The sequence below is a fragment of the Acanthochromis polyacanthus genome, chromosome 7 (genome assembly GCF_021347895.1).
Source record: "Acanthochromis polyacanthus isolate Apoly-LR-REF ecotype Palm Island chromosome 7, KAUST_Apoly_ChrSc, whole genome shotgun sequence".
NCBI lineage: Eukaryota > Metazoa > Chordata > Actinopteri > Pomacentridae > Acanthochromis > Acanthochromis polyacanthus.
In genome coordinates this window covers 13095305-13122872 of record NC_067119.1, presented here as the reverse complement: position 1 = coordinate 13122872, position 27568 = coordinate 13095305, and the positions used below count along the sequence as shown (strand labels likewise).

At 40.0% G+C, this 27568-nt stretch overlaps 1 protein-coding gene across 1 annotated transcript; it reads left to right on the top strand.

The window, feature by feature from the left end:
- The first annotated feature begins 132 nt into the window (after positions 1 to 132).
- Positions 133 to 27568, top strand: zgc:63587 (uncharacterized protein LOC393431 homolog). The gene is made up of 12 exons (XM_022196094.2): positions 133 to 273; positions 5873 to 5928; positions 6405 to 6504; positions 6591 to 6677; positions 7005 to 7128; positions 8303 to 8437; positions 8748 to 8865; positions 21567 to 21668; positions 21893 to 22038; positions 22222 to 22305; positions 22398 to 22455; positions 26336 to 27568. Exons 2-12 carry the CDS (start codon positions 5902 to 5904, stop codon positions 26399 to 26401), a joined length of 1047 nt encoding a protein of 348 aa, XP_022051786.1. The 5' UTR covers positions 133 to 273; positions 5873 to 5901; the 3' UTR covers positions 26402 to 27568.

The following is a 27568-nucleotide window of genomic DNA, read 5'->3' as shown; positions in this document are numbered from 1 at the left end:
GGCAGTCTGCGACAAGGCCAAAGTCAGAAGAAACTACAATACTTCAGCGGCCATCTTGGATCGGTTAGGTCTACGCTGTTCTACGCTGCAGCCGTCCTGACCGTTGAGCCGTAATGGCGTCAGTGGCTCAATAGGACAGCCGTTGGTAATGAAAAGCTTGAGTGAACGAGGGCGGACTCAGGGAAGCGCTTTCCGGGTTTCCCTTCCTGGGCTGGGACAGCGGCGAGAGGCAAAAAGCTCCGGTTATTAACGATATTTCAAAGTTACGGACAGGTAAGGCATCACTCGGTTGTTTTTGTCATTTCTTTATATTTTAAAACTGTCGGAAATAGTTGGAAGAGAAATCGCCGGACAGTCGGTTGAAGTCTAGCTGGCAACATGACACCAGCCGCAGTAACAACTGTTGCATGCTAAAGTTTGACATGTAACGTTAACACAGTTTCTTTGATTTGTTCGGGTCAAACTGAGTTTGTCGTTCAAGTTTTAAAGGAGTTACTCATTTAAAGGAGCTACCGTGTTTACCTAAGCGGTGTACGTACACGGTATGTTGTCATTGTCCCAGTTGATGTTTGGTAAACTCAGTGGTGTCTGACAGACTGGGTGTGGTGGACATCTGACTGTTAGACACTGAGGCCTTCACACACGTTTCAAATTCCCTGTCCAGTGACTAAAGCATTGTTTTATACTCCCCCTTATTACTTGACACAACTGTCCAAATAAACATTTCCTTCTCTTTAGCTTTTCAAAACAGTGATGATGGCCAGATACCTTTTATTGTGTAGTGCTTTGAACTCAGTTATTGTCCCATTGTTCCAGTTCATTCGTGGTTACAGTAGGGAAACTCTCTACACTTCAGTAGGCCTACATATCTCCGAAATCAGTGCCATAACAAATATACATATTCAGAGCACTTCACAAATTTCCTGCAAAAACCTCTTGTGTAACTTTCTTGAACTCTGCTTTCTAACATCAGATTATATCTTGACCTTTGATGTAAACTATATTTGCTCAAAAATAAATTTTGTGCCCAGACAACATAACAATAACAGTGGGAAACAATAACATATTCTCATTATATGTCTGTCTAAGATGTGGCGGAGGGCCACTATTGAAGAATTATCATCCATCTTTGCTTGTGTTTTTGGCTCAGTGAAAACATGCATATTTCACTTCCTTTGTTGCTGAGTGTTGAACACTATGGGCATGATGGCAGACGACGCAAGCTGTAATCTCAGGCTGGCAGCTGCCCTTTAGCTCTGAAAATGGCTTCGCTTTCTATCCAGCTGGACAGAGATCAGTTTGATATCAGAAGAACAACATCTTGTACTATCGAAAGATGTCTCAGGCCTCTGATTCAGTACCTTCACCGCTCTCTGACCTTTCCCCTTCCCGTGGCCTTATCCTACTAATGCTGTCTGGCACGGGAGCGCCAGGGAAGACCTCTCTCTGACACTACAAACTACAAGGGGATGTTTCCTCCTGTTTTGCACTTTGGTGTGAATGGAAAAACAGAACTTAATTCACTTTGACGGACCCAAGTGGAACTGGACTATTGTGCCAGACGTTTGAATGATGATGTTTCTCAGCAGGATACCTTTGATTAACCAGGCTGTGTGTGGAAAACTGGATGAACAAACACACTTTAGAAATAACCTTCGTCCCTACAAGTCCCCGTTCTATTGTGATTACAGGAAAATGGTCACATATGGCATTGATTTGCTGTATACTGTATATTTTTGTCCTCACTAGGTATGAGTCTAATGAGACTGTAATGACTTCATTTTAGGACTGCTACTCATGCTTACTTTTTCAGTTTTAAAAATATGTTGTTGTAATCTATTTCACAAACTACTTAGCAACTTACTGTGAAGACACAGCTTGACTCCACACCACCATCTGCTCAGATACGATGCGTTACTCTGCTACATGTGCTGCAGACACTGCAGAGAGTATTATAAACAATAGGACCAATGCTTCTTCTTCCAAATTAAATCAAGGAAGACTATCATATGGATGCAAAAAATGTGATGACTAATTTTCAGCAATGACCACTGTGGGTTGTATTTGGTGCTATTAAATGCTTCCTACAGTGTAACAAAATCTATTTTTTAGACAGATTTTGTCTACAATATTGTCCAATTTATCATCTCCAATTTGTCCTTTGATTTGACATTTAATGTTGAAAATGTTAGTTTTCTGGACTATAAGGTTCTTTGTTTTGTTTGACCAAGAGAAAAAAAGTTACTACAATATAGCAGAGATAAGCAGTACTTCCTCACATTTAACAAAATGAAACTACTTCATCTTTAGCATTTTGCTTTTTAAATGACTTTTTTGATTCATTGTTGGTGCTAATTTTTTGTTGTCTGTTCATCAATTAATAACATGTAAGAAATTAATGTAAGTTATCATAAAGTTTAGGAGTCTGTGCCATGGCAGTTGACTGAAGGAATATTGCAAATGAATGAATGAATGAACCAATGGATAGAATTTGTTCATTCAAAAGATAACAAAAAAGCCTTTCTTCCCATTTAACTTAATAGTACTGTATAGCAGCTATGTGGGCAATGCTGGGATAATATTTTCTTGCTGTATGACTCCCACTTGATTTTAGTAATTTCCTACCCTGTCCACATCATCATAAACGGTCCATCCTGTGCTTTAAACTCTGTCCGTGTTGCAAACAGGCCTGCTGGTTTCCTCATGGTTGAAAGGCTTTTTCATTCCGCCCATTGTGGCTTTTTTCCTCTCTCTGGACTCATATTTTAAACTGTTTCAAAAACCACCGCTTAAAAACCAGTTTCATGTCTTTATCACAGCACCGTAGCCCACCACCACTCCCTCTGGCTCCTAAGGGATACTTAATTACAGTCAAGACCCCCTATCTCTGTGTCGTAGTGTGTCTATGAGTGTGTGTTTTTATATGAGCCAAACATCACTTTATTATGCTCAGGAGCTCCGGGGTCCCCGCTGCTGTGATCAGTTGCCAGTAAATTACCATTTTTGTTGTTATGCCACCGAGTTCACCGAGTCTCCAGGGTGTGAAATTATTGTTTCAATGTTTCCAATAAGTGCAGAAAGTCCTTAATCCAGAGAGAGTGGGTGTGCGGACCCTTGACACTGCTTGTCAGGAAGGTGAATAGTTGTACTAGCACTGCTGCCCCTTCATGGCTTCCCTCCAGCCAATAAATCAACTGTAAATGCATTACATGCCAACAACTTTGGCTTTTCTAAGGTGGCATTTTTCCCTTTTGGCCCAAACTGTTTAATCTCCCCCACACGTCTGGCTCATTGATGGCTGTGTGTATGTGTGTGTAAGCAGCTCAGCAGCCCGGCCGATTAAATGGCCATTATTAAGAGAGTATTATTGAAGTGTGCCTCCTGCCTGTCTGTCCTGTAGTGTTGTCTTTGTAAGATTACAACTGCGATATTGGAACGGTTTAATTAATCTGCTGACGGACTAATGCTGGTTCCCACCGAGCCTGAAGTGGAATAACACTCGGGGTATGTGTATGCAAGTGATACACATGCATACGCTTGTGTGGTCTGCTGCATTAACTCAGACGTTCATTAACAATGAAAACACATTTATTTTCATCTTTGTGTTTTTAGGCTTGAAACAAGTGATGAAGCTGCCACGGTGTAGTAGCTTTAGGGATGGCAACAATAGGCAGGGAGTCGGTCAGTTGGTCAGTGTACCACTTTGATTCAAACACCACTTGAAATATGAAATTTGGTGCAGATATCGACAGTTCTGAGAAAGTCAATCTTTTCTGGCTTGGGTGATGCCTTAATTTCTTCTCCTGCTCCACCAACAGGTCAAAGTTTTCATATATTCAGGTAGATGCTGCAATGTTAACTGGATACATTGGTTCACATTTTCTGCATCCTAGTACCTTGTGTAGTTCTATGAAAAATATCTTGACTGCAGGGAATAACTAATATTAATTTCATTTCAGCAGTTAATTTTTACAAAATATATATAATCATTTTCCATCACAATGTCCTAGTCGTTTTAACTCATGCCAATGGCATGCCATGCTCTGTGTCGTTGTTTTCATAACATTTGCCGTGTGTCAGTGATTGTTTCTCCCCTTTCTAAATGTTTATTTCCTGACAGGCCCTCATACACTCTCCCTCTTTGATTTCACCTGGCACTCCTCCGCCCTAGATGATTGGTGTTGTTCAGTATGTGGTTGGTCTTGAAATGTTGTCAGGGGTGAGGCACGTGTTCTCCCTCCCCCCCATAGGAAATTCTTCAGGAACCCAAGGGATAAACATCCATTCCTACGGGCTCGATGAAACCCCCCTGTTGGAATGAGAGGCTGCTGAAGCTTTCATGTAGATACAGGGGGCGCCCCCAACTCCCATCTAATGCGTTTAACAGTGTGAAATTATTCCCCAAGTGTCCACACATGTGTTTGCCACATGCCAACAGAGAACGGTCAATTCAGGTTCCCATGCCACCTCTTTTCCCCTGGCTAACATTATATAACCAGAGTGAATCTCCATTTGGCAGCGCACGGCAGCCGACCTCTTTCTAATGCTTATCACACTCCACCTGTCAAGGGCCAGTGTGTTGGTGATAAAATGGAGCCTGTTCTTCCTGCTCAGTCATTATGCAGCTAATTTATCAAGAGGGATTGTTGCTCTGTCGTCTGCTCTGGGTCATAGAGTGGGACAGGAGGACGGGGTACACAAGACTGTAACAGCTTAATGGAAGTCTGGGAACAAACTTGTTGCCACCAGCTCGTAATCTCTGCTCCTTCCTCACGATAGCATGAAGAACGGGGTAGTTGTCTCCTTGAATGAACGCCTGAACGTAGGCTCAGAGTGCAGATCTTTTTGAGCTTACAATAAAAATATTCTGAGGTGGCATTGTGTTTTTGTAACAATAGTAGTATTGGAAATATAAGATGTAAAGACAACTGTGCTTGTTTATTTCTTTAATTGCTTGCGGCTGTATGAATGAGTTGTGAAGACTTGCAAGAGAAAGTTTCAATTTTGTCCAATTTTTCTTGACCTTGTCACCTATCTTGTTAGTTCTCAGATCATTTTGCTCAACTATTTTATGCTAATATATGTTTTTTAAATGATTTTACATTAATGAGATGTTTACGCTTTACAACTTGACTGGCACTTTTCATTGCTGATTTGTTTGGTTATGTTAGGGTTTTAGATTTTCCTATGAAAAGTTTTTTCCCCAGAAAAATATATTTTTTAATGTGTGTGTGTGTATATATACATACACACACACACACACACACACACACACACACACACACACACACACATATATATATATATATATATATATATATATAATTTTTTAAAATTATTATTATTTTTTTAACATTCTAAGAGTACACAAGTGATTCCTTCCATTTGATGCACAAATTAAAAAAAAAAATTAGTTTCCAGTTTTGCTGACAAATTCTCAACAGGTTCCTCAAATCAGGCTAAAATGCAGGGATCTATTTACGGCTGTGCGACATAAAGCGAGAGTGAATATGTCATATTTGTTATTATCGTCTGAAGCTGACGATAGGAAGAAAAAGCTAATCCTTCCTTTCACATGTAGGAGAGCAATAGCTGTTGGCCGTTCAAATTATTGCATTTTTCTGTTATCTTTGTAGTTCATTTGCACCTCTTTCTTCGTGGTTAACTGTTGAAGCCATAAATATACTTTATAGGTGTTTACAGTTTCTTCTCACATGTTGCATGATTTACTGCAAAATGGATTACTCTGGATGGACACAATATATGAGCTTTATGAAAAACATTGACTGCAAGAGGCAATTTGCATCTAGTAGGAGGAGGGTTTTTGAGTGACATCATTTACAACTATATCTCCCTATTTTTTCATCTGCAGGTTTATCAGACGTCCCATAAACAGTAGTGATGTCTCAGTCTGGAGAAAAAGGGAAGGTGAGTAACAGGCAGCAATTACACCACCTTACAGTTATTACACTAAACTGTGACAGATCGAAGGAGTGCACAGGAGGGGTTCCTAAGAAGGCACCGGTGATTCATAGGCATGGTGCTTGTAATCTCATGCACACACTCATACACAAGCATCCACAGAGGATATCCTGTATAAATTCAAGTGTTTCATTGCCAGGCTTTATTGCCTGTTGGAATTTCTACAATGATATGCATCATCATCATTAATCTCACTCTTATACACTCACTTGCATCTTTCAACGTACACCTCATAAAATTATGAGAAATGTCAGGCAGGGCTTGTTTACTGAATTTACACAGTGAAAGGAACAAGTAGTAAAGTGTAGGAAATACCTTAACACTAACATTGCATAATAGTACAATACCCTTGATTGTGAGGCAGTACATATTTTTTTTACAATGGTTGAAATACAATATGCCTATTTTTTTTGTTCCTACAGTTCCCAGATACAGCAGGTTATGTAGGATTTGCCAACCTCCCCAACCAAGTGCACCGGAAATCAGTGAAAAAAGGGTTTGAATTTACCCTGATGGTTGTGGGTGAGTGATTACTCTTGCTGTCTAATTCAGACTATATGCTTTCTTTAGAGAGAAGAGATTTGTTTTCTAATGTCACTGTTTTTCAGGGGAGTCTGGTTTGGGAAAATCGACACTTATAAACAGCTTGTTTCTCACTGATCTCTACCCTGAACGTTACATCCCTGGTGCCGCAGGTACGTTCAACAACACACACACACACACACACACACACACGCACATTGTAATAATAGAGAAATGTCTGCTGCAGTGTCTCCAGCTGAGCATTATTTCAAGAGGAATGTTGGGAATGCTGCAGTCTCAAAATATGACCCTGCGTTTCTTATGACTCGACTTAGATTAGGACTTGTTCTGGCTTGAAAACAATTATCCAGGCCCTCCCCGGTCTGCTTGTGTAGATTGGACAGTATCCCTTTTAGATGACAAAACCCATGATTTTTTCTTTTTTAAGGCAATAATACTTTATTTGATGTTACAATGTTTCTCCTGCTTTGACCCCACAGAGAAGATTGAGAGGACGGTGCAGATTGAGGCGTCGACTGTGGAAATTGAGGAGAGAGGAGTGAAACTTCGTCTTACTGTTGTTGACACCCCTGGATACGGTGATGCCATCAACAGCCAGGACTGGTGTGTTTATGTGCTGTGGAGGAGTGATAACCACTTGAGACATATTCAACATGCTCTCTCGTCCTTCCCTCTTGTCCTTTACCCCTCCCTTTCTCATGTTTCATCCCAAACTCCTTTTTTCTGACCTCTCCTCCCTCTGCATTCCCTGTGTCTAGCTTCTAGTGCACTCTGCGTGTGTGTGTTTGAGAGTGTAATGTATCTGTAGGTGTGTGTGCTCATGATAGTGCTGTCAATGTAGACTCCCTATCCAAGTTGATTGTCTTGGAATAGCTCATACTGCCTATAATGGCTACTAAAGGGAGGAAAGGCTGCAAAGATACAAATTTGTAGGAAAACAGGCATATCACCTTTGCTTTCTCTGCAGAATCTGGTGGTGTCCCCTCCCCAATCCAATATTTAGATGATTGATGTTAAAAATGAAAGATATTGACGCAAATTTGATCACGCATTTCAAAGTATGAACTGAACACACATTATACTACATCACAGTCTCTGAAACTAAACATAGAGTTTGTGCATTCCAATTGAAGAGTAGGGTTTTATCAAATTTAAGCAACTAAACTGGTCGCAAAACATGCATTTTCATTTTCATTTTTACACAGTAGGTTAGACAAAAATAGAAACGGTGTTCATTCTGCGAGTCATTTTGTCCTGTTTGCCTTTGAGGTGGAAATTTTTTTTCATCACTTAAACTCGTTATCACACCAGCTGCTCAGAAACAGTGTGTACAAGTGGCATCCTGTTTATTTCTATTTCAGAAAGGCTAAAAGTAATGACTGTTGTTGTAAGAGATGCTTAAGAACTGAGGTGACTGTCAAATGATGACCTCATAGCAGAAAAATGTCTGCTGTTGCTTTGTTTTGACCGCCTTAATTTCTTTTAGTTCATCCAGAAGAGTTTAAAAGCTTTCTCAGCTTACAGACTAACTTGAAATCCTTAAATTGAAAGCAGTCTATCATGAAACTGGAGGAACAGTGACATACAACCACCAAGATATGTTTTTGTTGAAGTCCAGGCAGTTTATTTAGGCATATATCTGTGTTTAATTCTGAGACTATTTACTGCATTTGCTTTATAAAATACTGTATATTTACATGAATCCTTCTTGTATATAGAGAGTATCTCCTTGACAGTGTTGACAGAAAAATATTTCATTTGTCTGTTTTGGTGTCAGCTTCAAGACCATCATCCAGTACATTGACAATCAGTTCGAGCGATACCTCCATGATGAGAGTGGGCTGAACCGAAGACACATAGTGGATAACCGGGTGCACTGCTGCTTCTACTTCATTTCTCCATTTGGACACGGGTAAAAAAAACACTTGCAATACATTGATTACTCTGCTACCTCATTTCGAATATTTCAGAACATCTCTTGTTTGGTCAGCTGCTTGTTAATATTTTTGCATCCGCATTGTATATGCTATAGAGACAAAACTGTTGCCTCCGATCACTGGTAATGCATTGTCTCCCAGGGCTGTAATGAAATTTAAAGTTGCACAACACGCTTGATTTGTCCAGTTTCAACCACTTTCAGATTTTTTTCATCTCAGCACTGCTGCCCTCCCAGTTTTTCATGGTGTCCCAATTGTCCTTCCTGTTCCTTTTTTCTTTCCTAGCCTAAAGCCTCTGGATGTGGAGTTTATGAAGGCCATCCACAGCAAAGTTAACATAGTCCCAGTCATCGCCAAGGCTGACACACTGACACTGAAGGAGAGGGATCGCCTGAAGAGGAGGGTGGGTTTAATGCACACATCAACATAATATTCCATCCAGAGGTTTCCACTCTACATAAAGTACATGTAATCATCTTTCCCCTAGTTTTGACTACCGGCACAAAGCTGGAATGTCTAAAGAATCTTGTAGTCAGGATGTTGGGGACTTTATTTTGGGATTGTTATGTGCTTGTTTTCATCCCGTCAGCAGATGCATGGTTTATCCATTAGAAAATGGACCATCATCATGATGATAGAATGGACTGATACACTTAAAATAGCTATGTCACTTTTCTATCCTTATTGGCAGCCTGGTGTGTCGAACATCCAAGCTTTTGTGTGAGAGTGCACACGTGTGTAATCACAGTGATGTATGGCTTGTGTTTTTGGTGATACTGGCAGATTGTTCAAAAGCACAGGGAGGGGCAACATTGGAGGGGAAACGGTAGGAGGGACGGGCGTTGGAAAAGAGTGTTGTATATAATATGGATGAAGCACATCTCATCCAGTCTCAGCCCGTTCCAGATACTTCCTGCTGGAGCTGACCCAAGTGTCTGCCTGCCTGCCTGCACGCTTCTCCGCTTCCTGCTGTCCAGAGGGGGAAGAACAGAGTAGTACCACACAATATACGAACTTCACAGCAGTGTGTTCAGCTGGTAATCTCTCACATGTGAGACGAGTTAGTAGGATTTTCCTGCTTCTGTGTTACTACTCTTCTTTCCCTTTCAGTGTTTCTATTCTTCTCTTTAATTGGTGTTCCTTAGTAGTTCCATACTTGGAAGTCTGGAATCAGAAAAAAAGAAGCAATTGGGCAATTAGGTAATTATTTTTAGAGAGAAATAACTTGTCTTAGTCACTTTTCAAACAAAAATACCAAACATTCTTTTGTAAGAGCTTGTCAAATGTGAGGATTTGGTGTTTTTTTTTTCTCTTTGACATTTTATACATGTATTTGAAAAAGTGACCTCAGACTTTGCTGCCATTATTTTACAATTTTCTTGCATTTTACCAAAAAAAAATTATTGATAAAAAAAATCAGTCTAACGGATAGTGAAGGTCACTGCTGGTTGCCAGTGCTTGAGAATAGTTGCAAATTACTTTTTCATCACACTCCCACCTCGCTTGTTTTTAATTGGAAGTCAGCCTGTCTCCCCACCTTCCCGGACCTCCCACCTGCCTCTCATTCAGGTCTCGGAGCCGGTGGTCTGGCAGGCGTTTGGCTGGTCAGCTAACAAGAGTCTAGCTCAGCTGCGTTCTTTTCAGTCTTCAAAGCCTCCGTAGTCAAGTAGCTTGAAATCGCTGATGCAGCATCTTAACAAAACAAAAGATCACAGCTTGGCCGTTCAGGACACACGCTTTCTTCCTGTGCTGCTTAAGACAACAGGATTTAACGTTTGTCACCGTATCAAAATATGTGAACTCCATAACAGCACTAACTCTGGGTTTTCACCAGTGTACAAATTGTTGCTCCAGCATCAAAGCTGGAATCAGTCCAGTGTGTTGCCCTGAAGGGAACCTGCCAGTTTAATTGTACCCTGCAGTGTTGTTTTGTGTTGTGACCTTCCTCAAACCTACAAAGTGTTCCTTTGGCACTTGAGATGAACAAAACCATGTTTCCTGCCACCACTGACCCCCAGCTTAATATACAGAAAATCCCAGAGCTTGTTGGCTTTCTGATCCAGCTGGCAGCGTTCAGGGGGTCAGCTGTCTTGATTAGAGCTTTGACATAGCTTTTGTTTAAATTTGTCTGAACGTTTCTTCTACATATATTGTTAATGTGTGGCAGCAAAGTAGGAAACTACATAAGTGGGCCAGCGGAAATATTGTAACAGTATCACTCTGATCTGACCTCGTTTCAGCTGAACTGTCCTCAGCACTGACTGTCCAGCGGTTTGTTCACATGCTCCGCTAAGTGTTCATTTAACAGACATTTCCCTCTGTATGCTAAACAGCAATTAGTTTGAGAGTTCAGCAAAGTTTTCCAATTCATGCGCACACACTCACACATCCATAACATCTATAGCAACAATGACAAAAACATGTTTTTCTGCACTAAATATCTTTTTTTTTTTTGTTCTAGTTACACACCAAATGAGATATTTTACCTTATCTCAGCCTTATCTAATGACAGTGAGTTCCTGGACAAGCCATTATTGCCAGGAAATACACAGGGTTAATTGAGGTATCTGTTCCACATTTAGAAATGGCACACTGTGTCTCTAAGGAGGGTGTATTACTGCTATCTCTCACTGGGCCACAATTTTGGCATACACAACTTTTATCTTCACCTCAGTTTGTTTAAAAAAGTGCTGCAGCGGTGCCTATTTACAGACTGATGTTGCATCAGTTTGTTTCAGATTTACAAGCCCTAATTTTACTGGACACAAAAGGCTGCATTTCATTCTTTTGGCGTTATCTTCTAAAATAACTGATGTCCTTTTTAATCAGATAAAGATATAAAGATACACCATAAATTCCCGATAGAGGTAATTTGACCTTTCCACGTTCTATTCTTTTACGCTTTCTAAGTGACAAGAGATCCAAATGCTGATATTCAAGCACATACCACAGTCAGTATTTATTCCTAGTCTAAAAAAGTCAGAAAAACAGGTGTCATAAAAGCCAATAGTCATGTAAAACTCCTAATATACAGCTTGGCAAGTTTTTGGTAAGTTAGTAAAAGTGGTTGTGTTTATGACAAAGACTTGAGACCTCTGTAGATGAGTGTCTTTGTCACAAAATAATATCATAACATACTAGAGCTGAAACTTAGCACTACTGTATTGCTTTAATGGTCAAAGTAGAAAGTTGAACCACTAAAAAAGTTGTTGTCACATTGCTGAACAGAAGGCTACATGCAAGAATTAAACACAAGTGCACGTACAAGCACCAACTGTCCCCTCTATAGCCTTATTGCTGCTCTCCAGCATACTGAGTTTAAATTAAGCATGTACTCTTTAAAATATGTGATAGATTAAGTACAGGTAAAATGTAGTTTCAAGTACATTCAGAACAATTAAATAATTGCAGGGTGTAAATGTGCTATTCTTGACTATTCTGACATCACTGATTTATCACAGTAATTGTGTTCTTTGCGTGTTTGGAAACATAGGCATTGTAAATGTGAAGCAGCATAGCAATGCCAATTAATCTTTATTAAGTGTCTCTCAGGAGAACTGGCGTGAGTGTTTGTTGGTTAGATCAGATTAGTTGAAGTGGCTCTTAGGTATACGTGCCTGATTCCTGACGTACGGTACAGTACAGTAAAGCGGGCCACCAGGCCTTCCTTTGAGGTCAGAGCACCAGCAGCCAAGAACCTGCCAGAAAGCTGAGTGCTGGAGGATGATTGATAACCCCGAGTGTTTCTCCTACACAATTTATTAGTTTGTTTTTCAGCAGGGCACTTTCTCACCGTTTGGAGCCATTTGTCTCTGGGTAAATGGGACAACCCCCACCTCAAAGATTGTCCAGTTCTTTTTTTTTATTATTACAAGGAAGCAGCTTCTCCAAAACAATATACGTTTCCTGCAATGTGTCAAGACTGTTCCACTGACAAGACACAACCTGCTGCCCTGCACAGCTCAGGCTCAAAGGACGCAGTGAACAAACCTCCCATCGTTCACCTTTCATCCCCTTAGTTCTGCTTGCTTCTCGCCCAGTCCTTCCTCTCCTGGCAGTGCCTGACTCAGCCGTCTCTTGCTTTCTCCCTCTGCCTCTTTGTCTCCTCTTTTTTTTAATTTGCTCTAATGCCAATTTCCTTCACCAGGGTCGCTGTGGTCTCTAGCTCATAAGTTGCCCTGAGGAGGGTATATTGAGGGGCTGATCCTCTCAGTCTGGGACCCTACAGTCATATCCTGTGTGGGGCTTTAGTCTCAAACTGCTTTACTGGTTGTTTTTTGTTTGAACATCGAGGACAGTACCCAGCTGGTTTAGACTGGAATCCAGATGGAAACAACAAAGTGAAGATGCCGGGTTCTTCTTGTCATGTGTCTGATTTTTAGCTAGAGTAATCAGTTGATTGGTTTGGCCAAAACTCTTTTTTTCAGGTGTTAGATTTTCACAACATAAATCTATAGTTCACATAAGTTTAACTTAATACTGAGTGTGCTGTTCAGCTTGTTAGATTAAGAATCTTGAGCAAATTTCAAGTCTCTGCCTGTTCATTTTCATACTTTAATTAAATGCACCTTAACCCAACACTCCTTAGAAGGAGTGGAAAGCATACAGTATACAACAGAAGTAGGAACACTTTCACTTTTTACTTCTTTAGAAGCTCTTGTGGGATTTTGGCTGTGTGCTGTGGATCGTTATCACGCTGGAATATTTCTCTAAAGCCAAGCTACTACAGACTTGGAGTCATCTTATCAGACGGTGTTTTAGTATATCCACCAGTACTCTTGTTGCCATTTATAAATTTCATCTCAACACCTTTTGCTCTAATACAGCACCATTACACTCCTACCACCATGCATCACTGTCAGGATTATGCATTCACTGCAGTATTCCTGGCCAGGTCAAGTATGCTGAGCTCTGACCAAAGAATGTGCTGTCAATATTCATCAGGCTTTTTTTCACGACTTGTAACAAAGTTTATTCTGGTAGTTTTGTGCTAAAGAGCAAGCAAGGGAAATTCTGATGTACGTCATTAACACCTGTGCCAAATTTTAAGCCTGGACCGTGCAAGTAGCTCATTGTCTGTGGCATCACTTTCAGAGGATAACCACTGCGGCTCTGATAACTGGTACTATGTTTGTGCTATGCCTTGTTATTATAGCAGTAGCTATAATTTAACAGATTTTTAGATGGTCACTGATCTTCCTGTAAGCTCTGTAAATTTTCTAATCTGTGTGTAAGAGATCACAGATGTATTCACTTCAGGTATATTTAGTTTCTACCCTTGGGCTTGTATTGCCAGTGTAACCAAGTAGTTGTTTTTGATTTCTCATAAGTGGACATATTTGTCAGTTTAGAAGTAATACAGTTATTGACAGGTTATACAATTTTGACATGATATTAAAGAAATATTGCACAGAGGTGTTCTCACTTCTGCCGTATGCTCCATCCATTATCTATACACCACTTAGTCCTCATTAGGGTCACCGGGGCTCTGGAATCTATCCCACATAGGGCAAAGGCAGGGGACACCATGGACAGGTCACCAGTCTGTCACAGGGCTACACATAAAGACAAACAAGCACACTCACATTCACACCTACGGACAATTTAGAATCACCAATTAACCTCAGCATGTTTTTGGACTGTGGGAGGAAGCTGGAGTACCCGGAGAAAACCCACGCATGCAGAGAGAGAACATGCAAACTCCACACAGGAAGATTCCAGGCCAGTGCACAAACTAGTGATCTTCTGGCTGTGAGGCGACTGTGCTAACCACCAATCCACTGTGCTAACCACCGATCCACTGTGCTAACCACCGATCCACTGTGCAGCCCTGTATGCTTTATATGAATTCTAAAATCCCACAATGTACTTTTGAAAAATGCTCCACAGATATTAAAGTGTAAATATATATGTTTGCCTTTCCTTTAAACAAAGCTGTCAGAAAGTTGCAGTTTGCTGTTTAATATGATGAAAGGTTTGCAGAAGCTGACCAGATGCTCTGCGTGGCATCTCTGTTTTCCTTTTGCGTGAAGACTAAAGGCTGCTCTCCTAAACCAGAGGTCAGCGAGGGCTAGAGAACCCAGATCCTCCTCTGTTCTCGCACCAGGCTGCAGACAGCAGACAGTAGTTTAGCCTTTCTTCCTCCCTCCACTCCCTTCTGTGTTCCTCCTTTCTCCTCACATCGCTTGTCACTTCCCTCATCTTCCTCATCTCCTCTCCTTTCTTCTCCCAGCCAGCCACTTATCCTTAACCAGCCATTTCTGCTGACTGTCTCCTATCCAGAACCCTCTCTCCCTCCTCTTTGTCCCCTCAGATGCCAGATTTTACCACTAGTTCAGGCACTGTCACAGTTTTACCTTCTTTGTCTGAGTTGCTGTCCTCCAGCTGCTCCACTACAGTCAAACTGTGTGAACCAGTTCTCCACTTACAGACATTATAACTGCTGGACTGCTCATACCAGGTTTTATGAAAGTGAAACAGTTTTGACACAGGGGCAGTCAGTTCTTTTACACAAGAAATGGAAATTATAAGGCAGGCATATACAACTGATTAATGATATGGAATTTTGTGAATTTTATGTCCGTTTTACATATTGCTTTACTAAATTTTTAGACTGGTGCCCCAGAGTAAAGTTTGAGAGTCAATTACTTCATTCTTAGTCTTTGTGTGTGTGTGCGCAGTCCATGGTCAACTTGTGCTCAGTCCTTTTCCTGCCAGTGTTTCAAACACGCGGATATATTTATTTTTCTGCCCTCCAGCGGTCATTGTGCCAGGGCATGCTCCACATCTCCACAGATTTTAAAACAATAAATATGCCTTTTTCTTCATGAAGCGAGCAGCTCGATTACACACAATTGTGTGTTCTCGAGTGAAGAAAGTACAAGCCGACTGCAGTGTGAAAACAGCAGGTTTCCTTGTTCAAGGGCCAACCTGAAAAGATGGTTTCCGGACTTTGCCGTGCCGCTAATGAGCCACTTATTGCTGTTGTGTTTGCCGTTGAGACCCCCTTTGATTAGCAGACCAAGCCACTAAACTCGATGTGTGGTTGAAATCCTAAACTCGTACTGTCCCCTTCTAAATCTCACTTAAGTACAAGATTACATGAATAGCTCGATTGTATCTCTGCATGCTCTTTGATCAGAGGGAGAGGTGGGTGGTCTCAACTGTACTAATACTTAGTCCAGACAATAGGAGTGTGGGACGGTGTGTGTGTGTGCATGTGAGTGTGTGTGCTGACCATTGGAACTCATATGATGCCTTTATGTTACGATGGATCCGGGACTTCCTCTGTACGTTCCATCGGTACCTCCTGTCGAACAAATCCAGCTGTTCTGGTCCATTCAGTTCTGATCCGGTCAGTTCTAAGCTAGACTGACTGAATATATCTGCATTGTGTTTCTGTGAGTGTGTGCAACTGTCTTTAATCCTGTGAACAGAAAGATATTGTTCTCCTGGTGCTGCTATGTGTCGGTCAGTCTTGTATTGGTCCTTTTAGAGGAAGATATCAGAAGCATTTTCTCTGTAGATGTTTTGCAGGTCAGGGTACCTGAAGATGTGAGTATATTTTTTTTCTCTCTCTTGTAAGACTGGGCTCAGTCTTTGATGATTCACTCACCTCCTGGAGCTCCAAAGCTCCTTGTACGTAACAGGCAAACTCTTTTCCCCACTCCTGACGCCGGATTATACCGGTTCACAAAGTGAGGCAGCAGTTCGCTATGGGTACGTGAAAGTGTGTGTGTGTAGGAGGCTGGTATGAGGCCTAAATCCCTTCGACCCCCCAGATCAGGTATTGTTGGGGCTCCCTCACCCCCTCAGACTCCCTGCAGGCAGGAGAGAGCCGGTTAGTTGAAAGGCGTTTCCTGGCAAGAGAGAAGCATTTGTTCTCATGTGTCTTGAGGTTAGCAAATTAAGTTTGTAAACTAAAGAATAGTAGTAGAAATTGAGCAAGAAATCTGCTTTCTCTCCTTCTGCGCTTTTGTTTGTATTGTAATATGTCTTGTCTGAAATATTAATTACATGGTTGCAAAGGTCAGTGGTTTTCATGTAGTGTTCCAATTTAGATTTGTTGTGAGATTTACTGAAAATTACACTTTTTCCTTGTGTGGAGACTGACTAAATCATAGTTTTCTGTTTAAATAAATGTTGGTATTGTAGGTTGGTTGCTAGAGTGACATTCCTCTTTATTTCATACTATGGAAATGCAGTTTATAGCCATAAAGCAGCTTTGAATATTAAGACTTTATGCTTTTCTAGACTTAGATATATAACTGGAGATGCTGGTACTCATCACAGTATTTTGTTTAAGCAGGTTGGCCTTTTTATGTTATGTGGTAAGACACCATATTTTTGCTCATCCACAACTCATGTTTTACGTTGTTTGTTGGCTGGAATTAATCTTCACACTCACTGGAGCTTAATTTTTGTGATTGATGTGACTTTAAAACATGAACATTAGTTAAGAATTGTTAAAGAATCTGTTTTTGTGCAAATGTTTTCCCAAGTTGCTTTCATTTCCCTCCTAAATAAAACTAAAGCCAAATTTCTGAGATAGAAACATAAAGTAATTAACATTTTACCAAGAACATTGGTCTACCCGATGTGAAATCTTAGATATAGCATGTCTGATTGTAAATGTATCAATATTAAACAAAAGCCACTTTCAATGTATAAATGGCATTTTTGTGTGAAATGATACCTCTTTTGTTTTACTTAGAAGTTAATTTTAAAATGCATTACCTTTAGTTTCATAAATAATGTTTGATTTTTAAGATGCTGGATGGTCTTAGGTTGAGGTGGGTAACCCAGATCTAGTGTTTATGGGGTGTGTGTGTGTGTATAAAGCAAATTCACCAACCGTAATTGTATACATCATTTAGAAAATGTGACGCAATTAGGCAAAAATGTAAACAAGGAAGTAGGTATCACAGCTCTTGCAGAATAAGTATGTAACCGAAACAAAGTTAAACTTTGCAAATGATGGAATAAAATGTGCTTCTCCAAATACTACCTCTGTAGTTTAATCCCTTTCATTGAAACTTTTATATTCATTGTAAGTTTTTATTACTACTCGGTACTACTGGTTCACCTCTATGGCAACATATTTCCTTATGTTAGCTTTTTCCTTTGAGCACCAGAGATTTTGCCTTAAAGTAAGTGTGTGGATTTATAATGTGCAAGGTAAGCAGTTGTCTTGTTCACAGATGCGCAATTGAGCCCACTGAAGTCTAATAAGGGGCACAGAGGACTCACCATGGCCAGGATTTGCCTCTAATAAATCCCCAGCTTTGGAAAAAGAGGGCCCCTGTTCTTGAACTTCATAACAAGCAGTGTCCCACCAGTGGGTCGGTCATTAAAAACTAATGCTACACATCCAATCCTTGTTCAGTTTCTCTCAGTTTAATCATGAAGGCCTAGTGAAGAGTTGGAACAAGCTGGTGCTGTCAGATAGGGAGGAGTGAGATGACTTGAACAACCATAGATCCCTCATCCTGTGAAAACCAAGTTATTAATTTTGTTGAAATGGTTTCTTTGTGTTAGCTGGAAGACATGGCAAGAGAAAGAATCAGTGAACACCATGGTTGAACATGTCCACTGTGAAACTGCAGTGTAATGATGATCCTCCAAAAAACATGGATTCGGACCTCTGCAGTTCCAATCCGGTCTGCTTGCAAGGCAGGACTTTTATCATTGTTTTTCTTCAGCTGTTGGTTTCTGGTATGAATATTTATGGCTAAATTACTTCTTACAGTATTAAAACTTGCAATTGTGTATTGCAGAGTAGTTTGACAGTGTTTGAGCAAAGTTAAAGGAGAGCTTGTGTACTGTGGCTGCAATAATAGGAGAGTGAGGAAGAGACTTTATATATAGACACACTAAATGAGGCAATGGTAGAATTAAGTTACATTTAAGTCAATTTAAGGGAGGAAATTATTACTTTCATAGTAAAAACTTTCAAATATGTAACTCTGATATGACCGGAGATTTTAAAGCTACTTTGAAAGTTGGAAAAGTGCATGTGAAAGGGTTTTCGTATTGTCTCAGTATGAAACCAGGTTTTAAAGCAGCTAAAAGCCAATCAGATTCACTTCATCTAATGGCAGTGATGCACCGTTTCATTCCCATGGTCACTGCAGAAGCTGGCAGGCAGCTGTGAGGTTACATAAACGTTATGTAAAAGTGCTACTGATCTGCTCCCTATTCTTCGCATTCTTGCTCTTCTCAACCAGGGATGTTTAGTGTCTAGATGCAGTTTGATTGTTTTGTTTTGTGTTTTTTTTTCTCTGTATGCATTGTTGATTTCCTGAGAATGCTCTGGTACATGTTTCTACTTCCAAGTATTGTTCCCTGTTACAGTTCAAACACCATGCCAATCCAGAAGAGACTCAGTCTTGTCCCCAACAATCACATGAGAAAACTGAATCCTTGCGTCTGTGTTTGTGCGTGCCGTTACCTGTTGAATGTCAAAGCTTCACCACAATCCCCTCTTTTGTTTCTTTGGTCTTTTCCTTGGCAGCTGTTTGCTTCCTTCCAATGATGTTTGTCCAGGAATCATTGCCCAGTGCTTAGCAGGTGTTTGAGTCATTCATATTTTTGTGGGTTTGTTTGTAAGAATGAACAAATTGTGAAAATATTATTCTCTCGGCAGGATGACATGATGGAACTGTAATCCGTGTAATGATGGGTTTGCACCGTGTTTCTTTATGATTTAGGGGTTTGGTTCAAGCTGCTGTGCAATTGTAAAGAAAAAAACTGCTTAGCCACGTCTCCCACCACTTCACTCTCTGCAATTATACCTATGTATAGGCCTGCAGGTGTGCTATATTTGGGTTTCACATAACCGCTACAATCTATTTAATACTCCTACTCCTAGAACTGAATAAGCCTGACTTTTCTTTGGAAATGCACGTCTGGCATTATTCATCTATAATTTCCCTAATTTTTAACCCATTTTCTAAGTGAACAGCATCAGCCTCCACCCTGAACTTATCACAGCTGCCCAACATGACTGAATATTTCCACAAACAATGTTCATATGCTGCGATGTGAGCCAGAAACTTACACCGATAAGTCTTTGGCTTCCTTTTCTAATTAACGCTGAGGCAGAGTCTTGCGTGGCATTGTTTGTACGCCGCCCGGACAGCGCTGAGTGGACCCGCACAGCCAACCATAACAGCACAGTGAGGGGTGGGAGTGAGCGGTGTATTATAGCTGGACAGGATGGTCATAAAATCAAAATGGCTCCCACTGCCAACATTCCCATGCCAACGAAAATACACAACTACGAGGAGGAGAGTCTGGTGTAACATTTGAGATTAAGGCTGACATTGTGTACAGTAAATCAGCAGGAGACAACAGGGATTTGGAGCAGGCAGTGATTTTGACATCTCATGATCCCTGAGAGGTTTTGATTACAGGTGTCAGGCCGTACTAAGCACATGTTACGGAACAGAGTAATTCAGGTAAACAGCCATTTTGGATTTTCAAGGTCTGGAAACAGATGATGGCAGACAACAGATTTGTGTTTGTGTATTGACCTGACCAGATCACATTTCAGCATATTTACTGATATTAATGAAATGTTTATACTGGTTTCATCAGTTGTTCATTTAATTGGCTGCTTGGTGGTTTTCAGTCCCACTTTTCCTGTTTTATCACATATCTGAATTTGTCTCTATCTTATCTACTTGACGGCCTAGATTTGCTGCTTGTTTCATTTTTTCCTGCCATTGTGTCATGCGTGTTTATTTTCCCACTGAGTGCACAGTTTCCCAAAATTCTTTATGTGCTGCCCCACCACACTGATGTTTATCCAGCCTCCATGTTGGAGGGTTCTGTAAATCGTGTGTGTTTGAGTAAATGAAGGAAAAAGAGGCTCTGGTCCGGTGTCACGCTCTCCTCTGAGTCCTGCAAAGCCTGTTTGTTTTTAGATCTGCCCCGCAACAATACCCCACTCTCCCCACACACACTATCTCACACATACTGTGCACAGCGCTCACTGAGAAAACAAGCGACAGCCATAACAAGGACTCAAACAGGAGCTGCGCTCGGTAGGAAAACCTGCACTCACTTCCCAGACTCCTGCCTGACTCACCACTGTCCTTTTGTACACTACTGTACATGAAAGTACCCAAAAAGTCAGGAAAACAACACTTGACATTTTTTGGCTCAATTACATAAGACTACATTGTGAATTTAAAAATTCTGCACTCAGTGAAACAAAAGAAAAATGCAGCTTTGATGCTTAGAATAATAAATACTGACATCTGTCCCCGAGGTAGCGGTGAAGAAAGCTCCTTTGTTTTAACTTGTTTCTACACCGGTTGGAGAAGAAATAGACGAGGGTGAGAACTTTGTGTCGGACTCTTTCAGAACCTGAATGCACACACAGACTGTTATTTTTCACCTGTCTACCCTGTCTGTCTTCCCACTTATCCCCTATGGGGGGCTTTAATTAAATGTGTTGCTGCAACAACGGATACTCACTCACACCCTCCTATTAGTCTATAGAGCTCTCTTCTTTTCTGTTTATGGGTCAGAGCAGCAGCTGTTATTTTGTCCACATAATTCACAGTTTACACTGAATGCACCTGTTTTATAAATATATGTAGATCACTTGCAGAAGCATGTGCTTTACTGGAATGAGCATCTGCATTACAGAATGTATTGTTTTAGTTAACATTAAAGATTTCAGTTGAGGTAAATGGCAGGAACAAGAAATAAGATCACAGTGCAAGTTGAAGAACAAGCAAACTTAAAAGAAACTCATACTAAAGAACAGTTCCTATACACATAATTTAGCATTAAAAAAACTATAAATTAAAGAATGTAAAAATATTTTACATGAAGTTATCTTGAAGGAAAGGGTTCATATTGTTGTGGCAGTGAGGATTCTTTACTGTTTTGAAATGAGGTGGGTTTTTATATCATTGATATCTGGACTGTTGGAGTACTGATTGATAACAGAAAGTCAAGCCGGACCTTTGGTTGTATCTGAAGGACTCAAGAGTCGAGTTTTCCCCTGTGTTGTGGGACAGGTCAGGAGGTCACACTGAAGTCAAAATGCTGCCTCCTCACCTCTGTGTTTCTCTTGTTTACACTTCTCAGATCCTGGACGAGATCGCAGAGCACGGGATCAAAATTTATCAGCTACCTGATGCCGACTCTGATGAGGATGAGGAGTTCAAGGAACAGACCAGAGTCCTGAAGGTGAGACAGGGACACACAGCTGATGTCAGCTGGTACCAAAGTATGTCAGACACTCCCTGCTGCTGCTTTAGCAATACATACCATTCTCTACCCATTCATTCTGGTTTCCTTTTACCTCAACACCTCCCTTCTGATACCTTTTATTTCCCATATCTCTTTCCATATCCCTTCCTCTGACTTTGTTTCTTTTGTGACATCCACTGACATCTAGCTTCCTTTCTCAGGCGAGCATTCCCTTCGCTGTGATCGGCTCCAACCAGCTGATCGAAGTGAAAGGGAAGAAGATTCGTGGTCGTCTTTACCCCTGGGGAGTAGTAGAGGTGGAGAATCCTGAGCACAATGACTTCCTCAAACTACGCACCATGCTTGTGTGAGTCTCCTTGGTAACAAAACTCCTCAAGTAATAGGATTTTCACATGGAAAAGGCTTTTATAACCTTGACCGAACTTTTCCTCATTAAGCTGGTTGCAAAAGTCTGCCACAGGAAAAATAAAGCTGAACTCTTCTGCCCTCTAGTGTTTGAAGATTTGATTTTGTGTCTGTTTGTTTGCAGGACCCACATGCAAGACCTCCAGGAGGTAACTCAGGACCTGCATTACGAGAACTTCCGCTCAGAGAGACTGAAGAGAGCTGGCAGGTGAGATGCTGTTTAATGTCTCTCAGATAGCTGATGAGCTACTCCTGCTTCAAGCATGGTTAATTATATTTAATACCTGCTTTCCTCTGCAGAGCTGTGGATGAGGATGTGGTGGATAAGGATCAGATCCTGCTACAGAAAGAGGCTGAGGTAAGAGCACACAGCTCTGATCTTTTTGTGCAAAAATGTGTCTCGACTCATTTAATAACAAGTGGATAATATGGAGGTACTCTACTGTCTTTATTCAAGTGGGTGGTCTCTTAAATTGAGAATATTATTTCTTCATCTTTTGTTAAGATTATTTAACACTTTCACTCAAAACACTCTTTCAAAAAGCTCCTGCTCAGCTGCAGAACTGTATGTCTGCAGTCTGATAAACACTCAACTTTCACATATTTGTGCATCTCTTCACACTCAAATTGCTTCTCAAGAATTATCTGCTCTCAGATTTGTGCTCTTGCTTCTGGATCTTTATGAAACAATCCTGTCAAAAGTCCCCAACCAATAGAACACCAGGTACACTATGACGCCTACCGATGAAATCGTCACTACCTGTTTGTATGCCTTCTTGCTTTACAAATCTGAATGTACAATTAAGAAATAATGATCTCAAAATTAAAATTAAGAAAGAAACATAATAATAATGTTCAGTGCAAGGCTGCTGTGGTACAGAGGCTGTCCTTACAACAGTTTCACATTTTTTATACATTTAAATTCAGAGAGATGTAAAATTTTCAAGTATAGACAGTTAACATACTGTAGTGACACAAATGTTGCCACTGTTTTATGTTAAAGTGGCAGAACTACACTAAAGAAAAGTGTCTCTGCCAGGGATAGGCTACAGATAAAATACTGTTTTACCACTGAAATCACAATAACGGTGAGCTATAAGCTATATATGGAAATGGGTAACTTACTGAATTTTAGTCAGATGTGTGACTTGGTTTATTCATGTTGAAAACAAGCAGTTGAGCAGAATATATCAGGATTAAAAATGGCTGCTCTGATGTGATCTTTTTTGAAGTTTCATGTCTGGGCATGTGGATGTTGGAGTAAATATATCTTTTTTTTAAAAAAGCACAAGAATCTGAAAAAAATATTCATAAAATATTGTTCTACAATGAAAATCACACCAACTGTGAGCTATAAATGGAAATAGGCTACTCACTGGATTTTAGTTGGGTGTATCACTTGGCCCATTTCATTTTGAAAACATAAACAGCTCAGCAGATTATTCCAAGATTAGAAATGGCTTGCCTGATGGGACCCTTTTCTTCCTGTGTAGTTTTGGGCATGTAGGTTTTGGAATAAACACATCTCTAAAAACAGCACAAGGATCTGATCCCTCAAACCACACTAACCCAGACTGTGTGTGGTCAAGTGTAAATGTAGAGTCACCCTGACTGTTCAGAAAAACTGCTCTTTCACCTCTGTCAGTCATGTGTGGCACTGTGAAATTAAAATGTTCTCTGGTTTTAGAAGCTGCAAAACAAACCTGGAAACCTGTCAGTTCTTCAGAGCATCTGTATATTGGAAAGAGAAAGAAAAGTTTTGTTTGTTTTGACCCTGCTACATTTCGTCAGGCAACAATCTGCTTCCTGATGGCTCTTGATTGGCCTGTGCTGCTGCAGCGGTGCTCCGTAGTGAGCGGGCGCGGTGCAATCAGAGCTGTTTGTAAACAATGTGCCCGGGCAGGATATGCCATCACTTCCTGCCTGGATGTGCCGGTGCAGTTTTATGGTGGGAATGACCTCAGAAACGTGAGCAGCTTGAAGCACAAAGCTGCTGGGACAGTGGGTCATTTGCACACATGTTGCCAGGGATTTAGTGGAAGGAAACATTACAATGACCACTGGTACTCCCTAGATCCCTAATACTATCCCAGAAAGCCACTGATAAGTTATTGTTATTTATCTGAAAGGTTCTTGGAAAGAGCTTTGTACTTTTGCTTTAATAGCTTAAAAAATCAAGACAGAGTTCAACTGTTAGGACAAACGGGTTGCGTTCGTGCACAGCAGGTCAGTTGAATTCACAGAAATGTAGACGTCGATTACAGGCAAATTCAGATGACAGTTCAGTAAATATGTATTTACTGCATTATTAGATACAGTGTCTATCAATAAACATTGCTGTAATGGTTATTGTCATGTAATGTCAGTAAAAAATCAGCTTTTTTTTGTGCAACCTGGACAGATGATGCCAAATCGCTCTATAAGAAGAATATGAGATTAAAGTAACAAAACAAAGGGGTAATAGTAACATTGTTAAAACATTATATGAGACAGCATTACACTTCGTTGTTAGCTACTATGTAAAATATACATGTTCCAGGGAGTACATGCATTGAAATAAACACATGAATGAAAAAATATAGTAAGACTAGAGTTTCCATTATTGAAAAATATTGATGTCATGTGTCTTGCTTCAAAATGCGGTTACTTGAGGTGGTACTTACTGCGCTTCCAGTCTTTACTTTGCCTAAAATAGCAACTGTTTCCAGGTATTGTCGCAAATTATTGACTAATTATAGGAGGTTTAAAATACAGCACTGCCTGTTGTTATTTCCCTAAGGTAAATGATTATACCTGACTGTAATTCTTGGGTCTATATTTGTAGTAAAAACAGCAACAATGATAATAAATTAACTTAAATCTGTGTTTAAAGCCTATTTAAAATTTAAAGAGAGATATGGTTTAACTTTCCATTGATTTCCAAAGTATATCACGAGCAGTTAGCCCTCATATTTTATGTAATCTAAATTTTGCCAGCCAAAACATATGCAGAAATTTTGTGTTATTAACATTTTAATTGCCTTGAAACAACTTGATTTGATTCCCAAAAACACATAAGATCACAAGAAATAACTTCAGTTTTATTGTGTAAAAAAACCCCATCCAATATAAACTATTTGAAGTTTCATGTTCAACCACAAGATGGCGATAGAAGTAAAAAAAAAAAAAAAGAAAAGTTAACAGTTTTGGGAAGTGATTTTCCCACAAGACGAATATTAAGAGTTGCTGAAAAATAAAGATAAATTTATACTAACACACACACACACACACACACACACACACACACACACACACACACACACACACACACACACACACACACACACACACACACACACACACACAGGTTCTGAATCAGCTAATATACTTTTGTGTTTTTTGATTTTGGAGCAACTCTGATCTTAATATGCTGAACATTCGTGTATCTGCTGGGTTTCTTTTTCTACATCGGATGTACTTTCTTGTACAGGATTTAAAGTGAACAGATCCAATCTCTACCGAATTGTGTTGCTTGAAGCCAAAATTCTAATTCATTTCTAAGCACCTATTCATATTAGGAAACACTGTGTTGAGGAATGAAAATGGAGATTTTAAATCTATACTTTTTAGGATGTAAAAGTCTTTTAACTCTCTTAAAGCCCAAGCACTTTCTGTTCTTTATATGTTTACTCAGTATTGTTAAATTCTTTACTGTAGTATAAAATCCTGCTCATCTATAGAAACAGCACAGCCATGTCTCGAAGTAGCTCAAATTAAAAGTGTCTTCTGCGCAATGTGGCACAGTTACACTGCCATATATTAACAAAAGAATACACAACAACAAAAAATGCTTACTAATTTATTTTACAAAAGCATTAAAAAAATAGAATTACATGTACGTACACCGTAAGTGTTACTAGTACCGAAAAAATTAATGAGTCTACCGTACAAACTGTGTATATTTTCCTGCTTAAATTTTTAATTGGTTTCCATACATTCCTATCTGCCCTGTATAAACACTGCCACAGTCACACAGAATTACCAACTACAAGTTAAAAGTCTGATGATTTGTTCTCCTTTACAGTTTGTGGCTCTGATAAATGTTTTTTTGTTTTTGTTTTTCAAACCAGACGATATTTTGTGGGGTTTAAAGGGTTAAGCGAGAAACACAGCTAAAACTTCATGATGTGAAAATGGTTGCTGCTTGAGAAAATCCTCCACCAATGAAACTTTGTTTTTGTGTCCTTCTCTCTCTGTAGCTGAGACGCATGCAGGAGATGATCGCTCAGATGCAGGCACAGATGAAAATGAAATCAGACGAGTAGAAGAGTCGTAGGGAAGCACGGTGATCCTGTCGCACACACATATCACACATATCGGTCCAACGGTTCCTGCCGCCCTGCAGACCCTCCAGGAGCCCAGGATCTAATCATTTTATCTCCACACCACCACCTCTTCTTCTTCTTCCCTCCAAACATCCATCCATCAGTCACTCTGGAGCTCCACACTGATGTTTTTTTTGTCTTCAAGACACATGAATCACAAAAATGTTTGAGTACTGGATGCTTATTATTGACATTTATACATTATTTCGCCTTCAGTCTTAATTATTGTCCACAGAGCTGCCAATGACAACGGTACTGAGAGTCTTTGCGATCATGCAACGTGTTTACAAAAATATACGTTTGAGTTGTGAGTTTTGTTCAAGCTTCAGGATGCTCTGTTTTATTTTGCTGTCAGTTTTGAACATACTTTAACTTTGGAGTAGAAAACTGTTTTCTTCTCATGTTTCCTAATTGCTTTTGAGTAATTCAGCCGCCCATCAGTGCCTGTTTGCTTCAAGCTGATAATGCAAAAACTTCAGAGATTACTACAGTGAACGGTACGTGTGGTTAACTGTCTGTGTCAGGGATGAGGAAGAACTTAACAGATATTTGTTAGTTATTTCTTAGCCAACAGTAAAAACTAATGCCAGACTGCTATATAGACTTTAGGATCAAGTCATAATTATTTTGTATTTATCATCTAGAGTTGATCTGTCAGTGCCAAACTACAACTACAAACTGTAAACTAATCAAATTACTCAGTCCTGAAGCTCATTATGTGTCAATATTTGTTTCATTGACGTTATTTAATGTGTAAAATGATCTGTTTGTACACTACATGTGCAGTTTATCATCATACTCTAATCGTGCTTGCCCATTTAACAGTGCAGTACTATAATATTTAACGGTACTTTGTGTAAACTCCCTCCAGCTTTCTGTGAGCAGCAGACTAAACATCCTAACTTAAGTTCAGCACTGCAGTCTAACTGTGCTGTCACTGAGGTGCCATCGGCATTATTTTGTTTTCGTCTTCTGCTTGCAAATTTGTCAGTGGAACTTAAAGCGAACGTAATTATTATTTCCTAACCATGTGTCAGACAAGCCTTGTTTTTAGCTGTCAACATTTTTTGTATTTCTCTCTGAAATAAAATTTGTTTAGAGAACGAA

Excerpts from the sequence above, each read along its gene's own strand:
- zgc:63587 (XM_022196094.2), top strand. The coding sequence starts at position 5,902 with ATGTCTCAGTCTGGAGAAAAAGGGAAG. Across the intron at positions 7,129-8,302 it reads GCCATCAACAGCCAGGACTG|CTTCAAGACCATCATCCAGT; the intron begins GTGTGTTTATGT and ends TTTTGGTGTCAG. Across the intron at positions 21,669-21,892 it reads AACAGACCAGAGTCCTGAAG|GCGAGCATTCCCTTCGCTGT; the intron begins GTGAGACAGGGA and ends TTCCTTTCTCAG.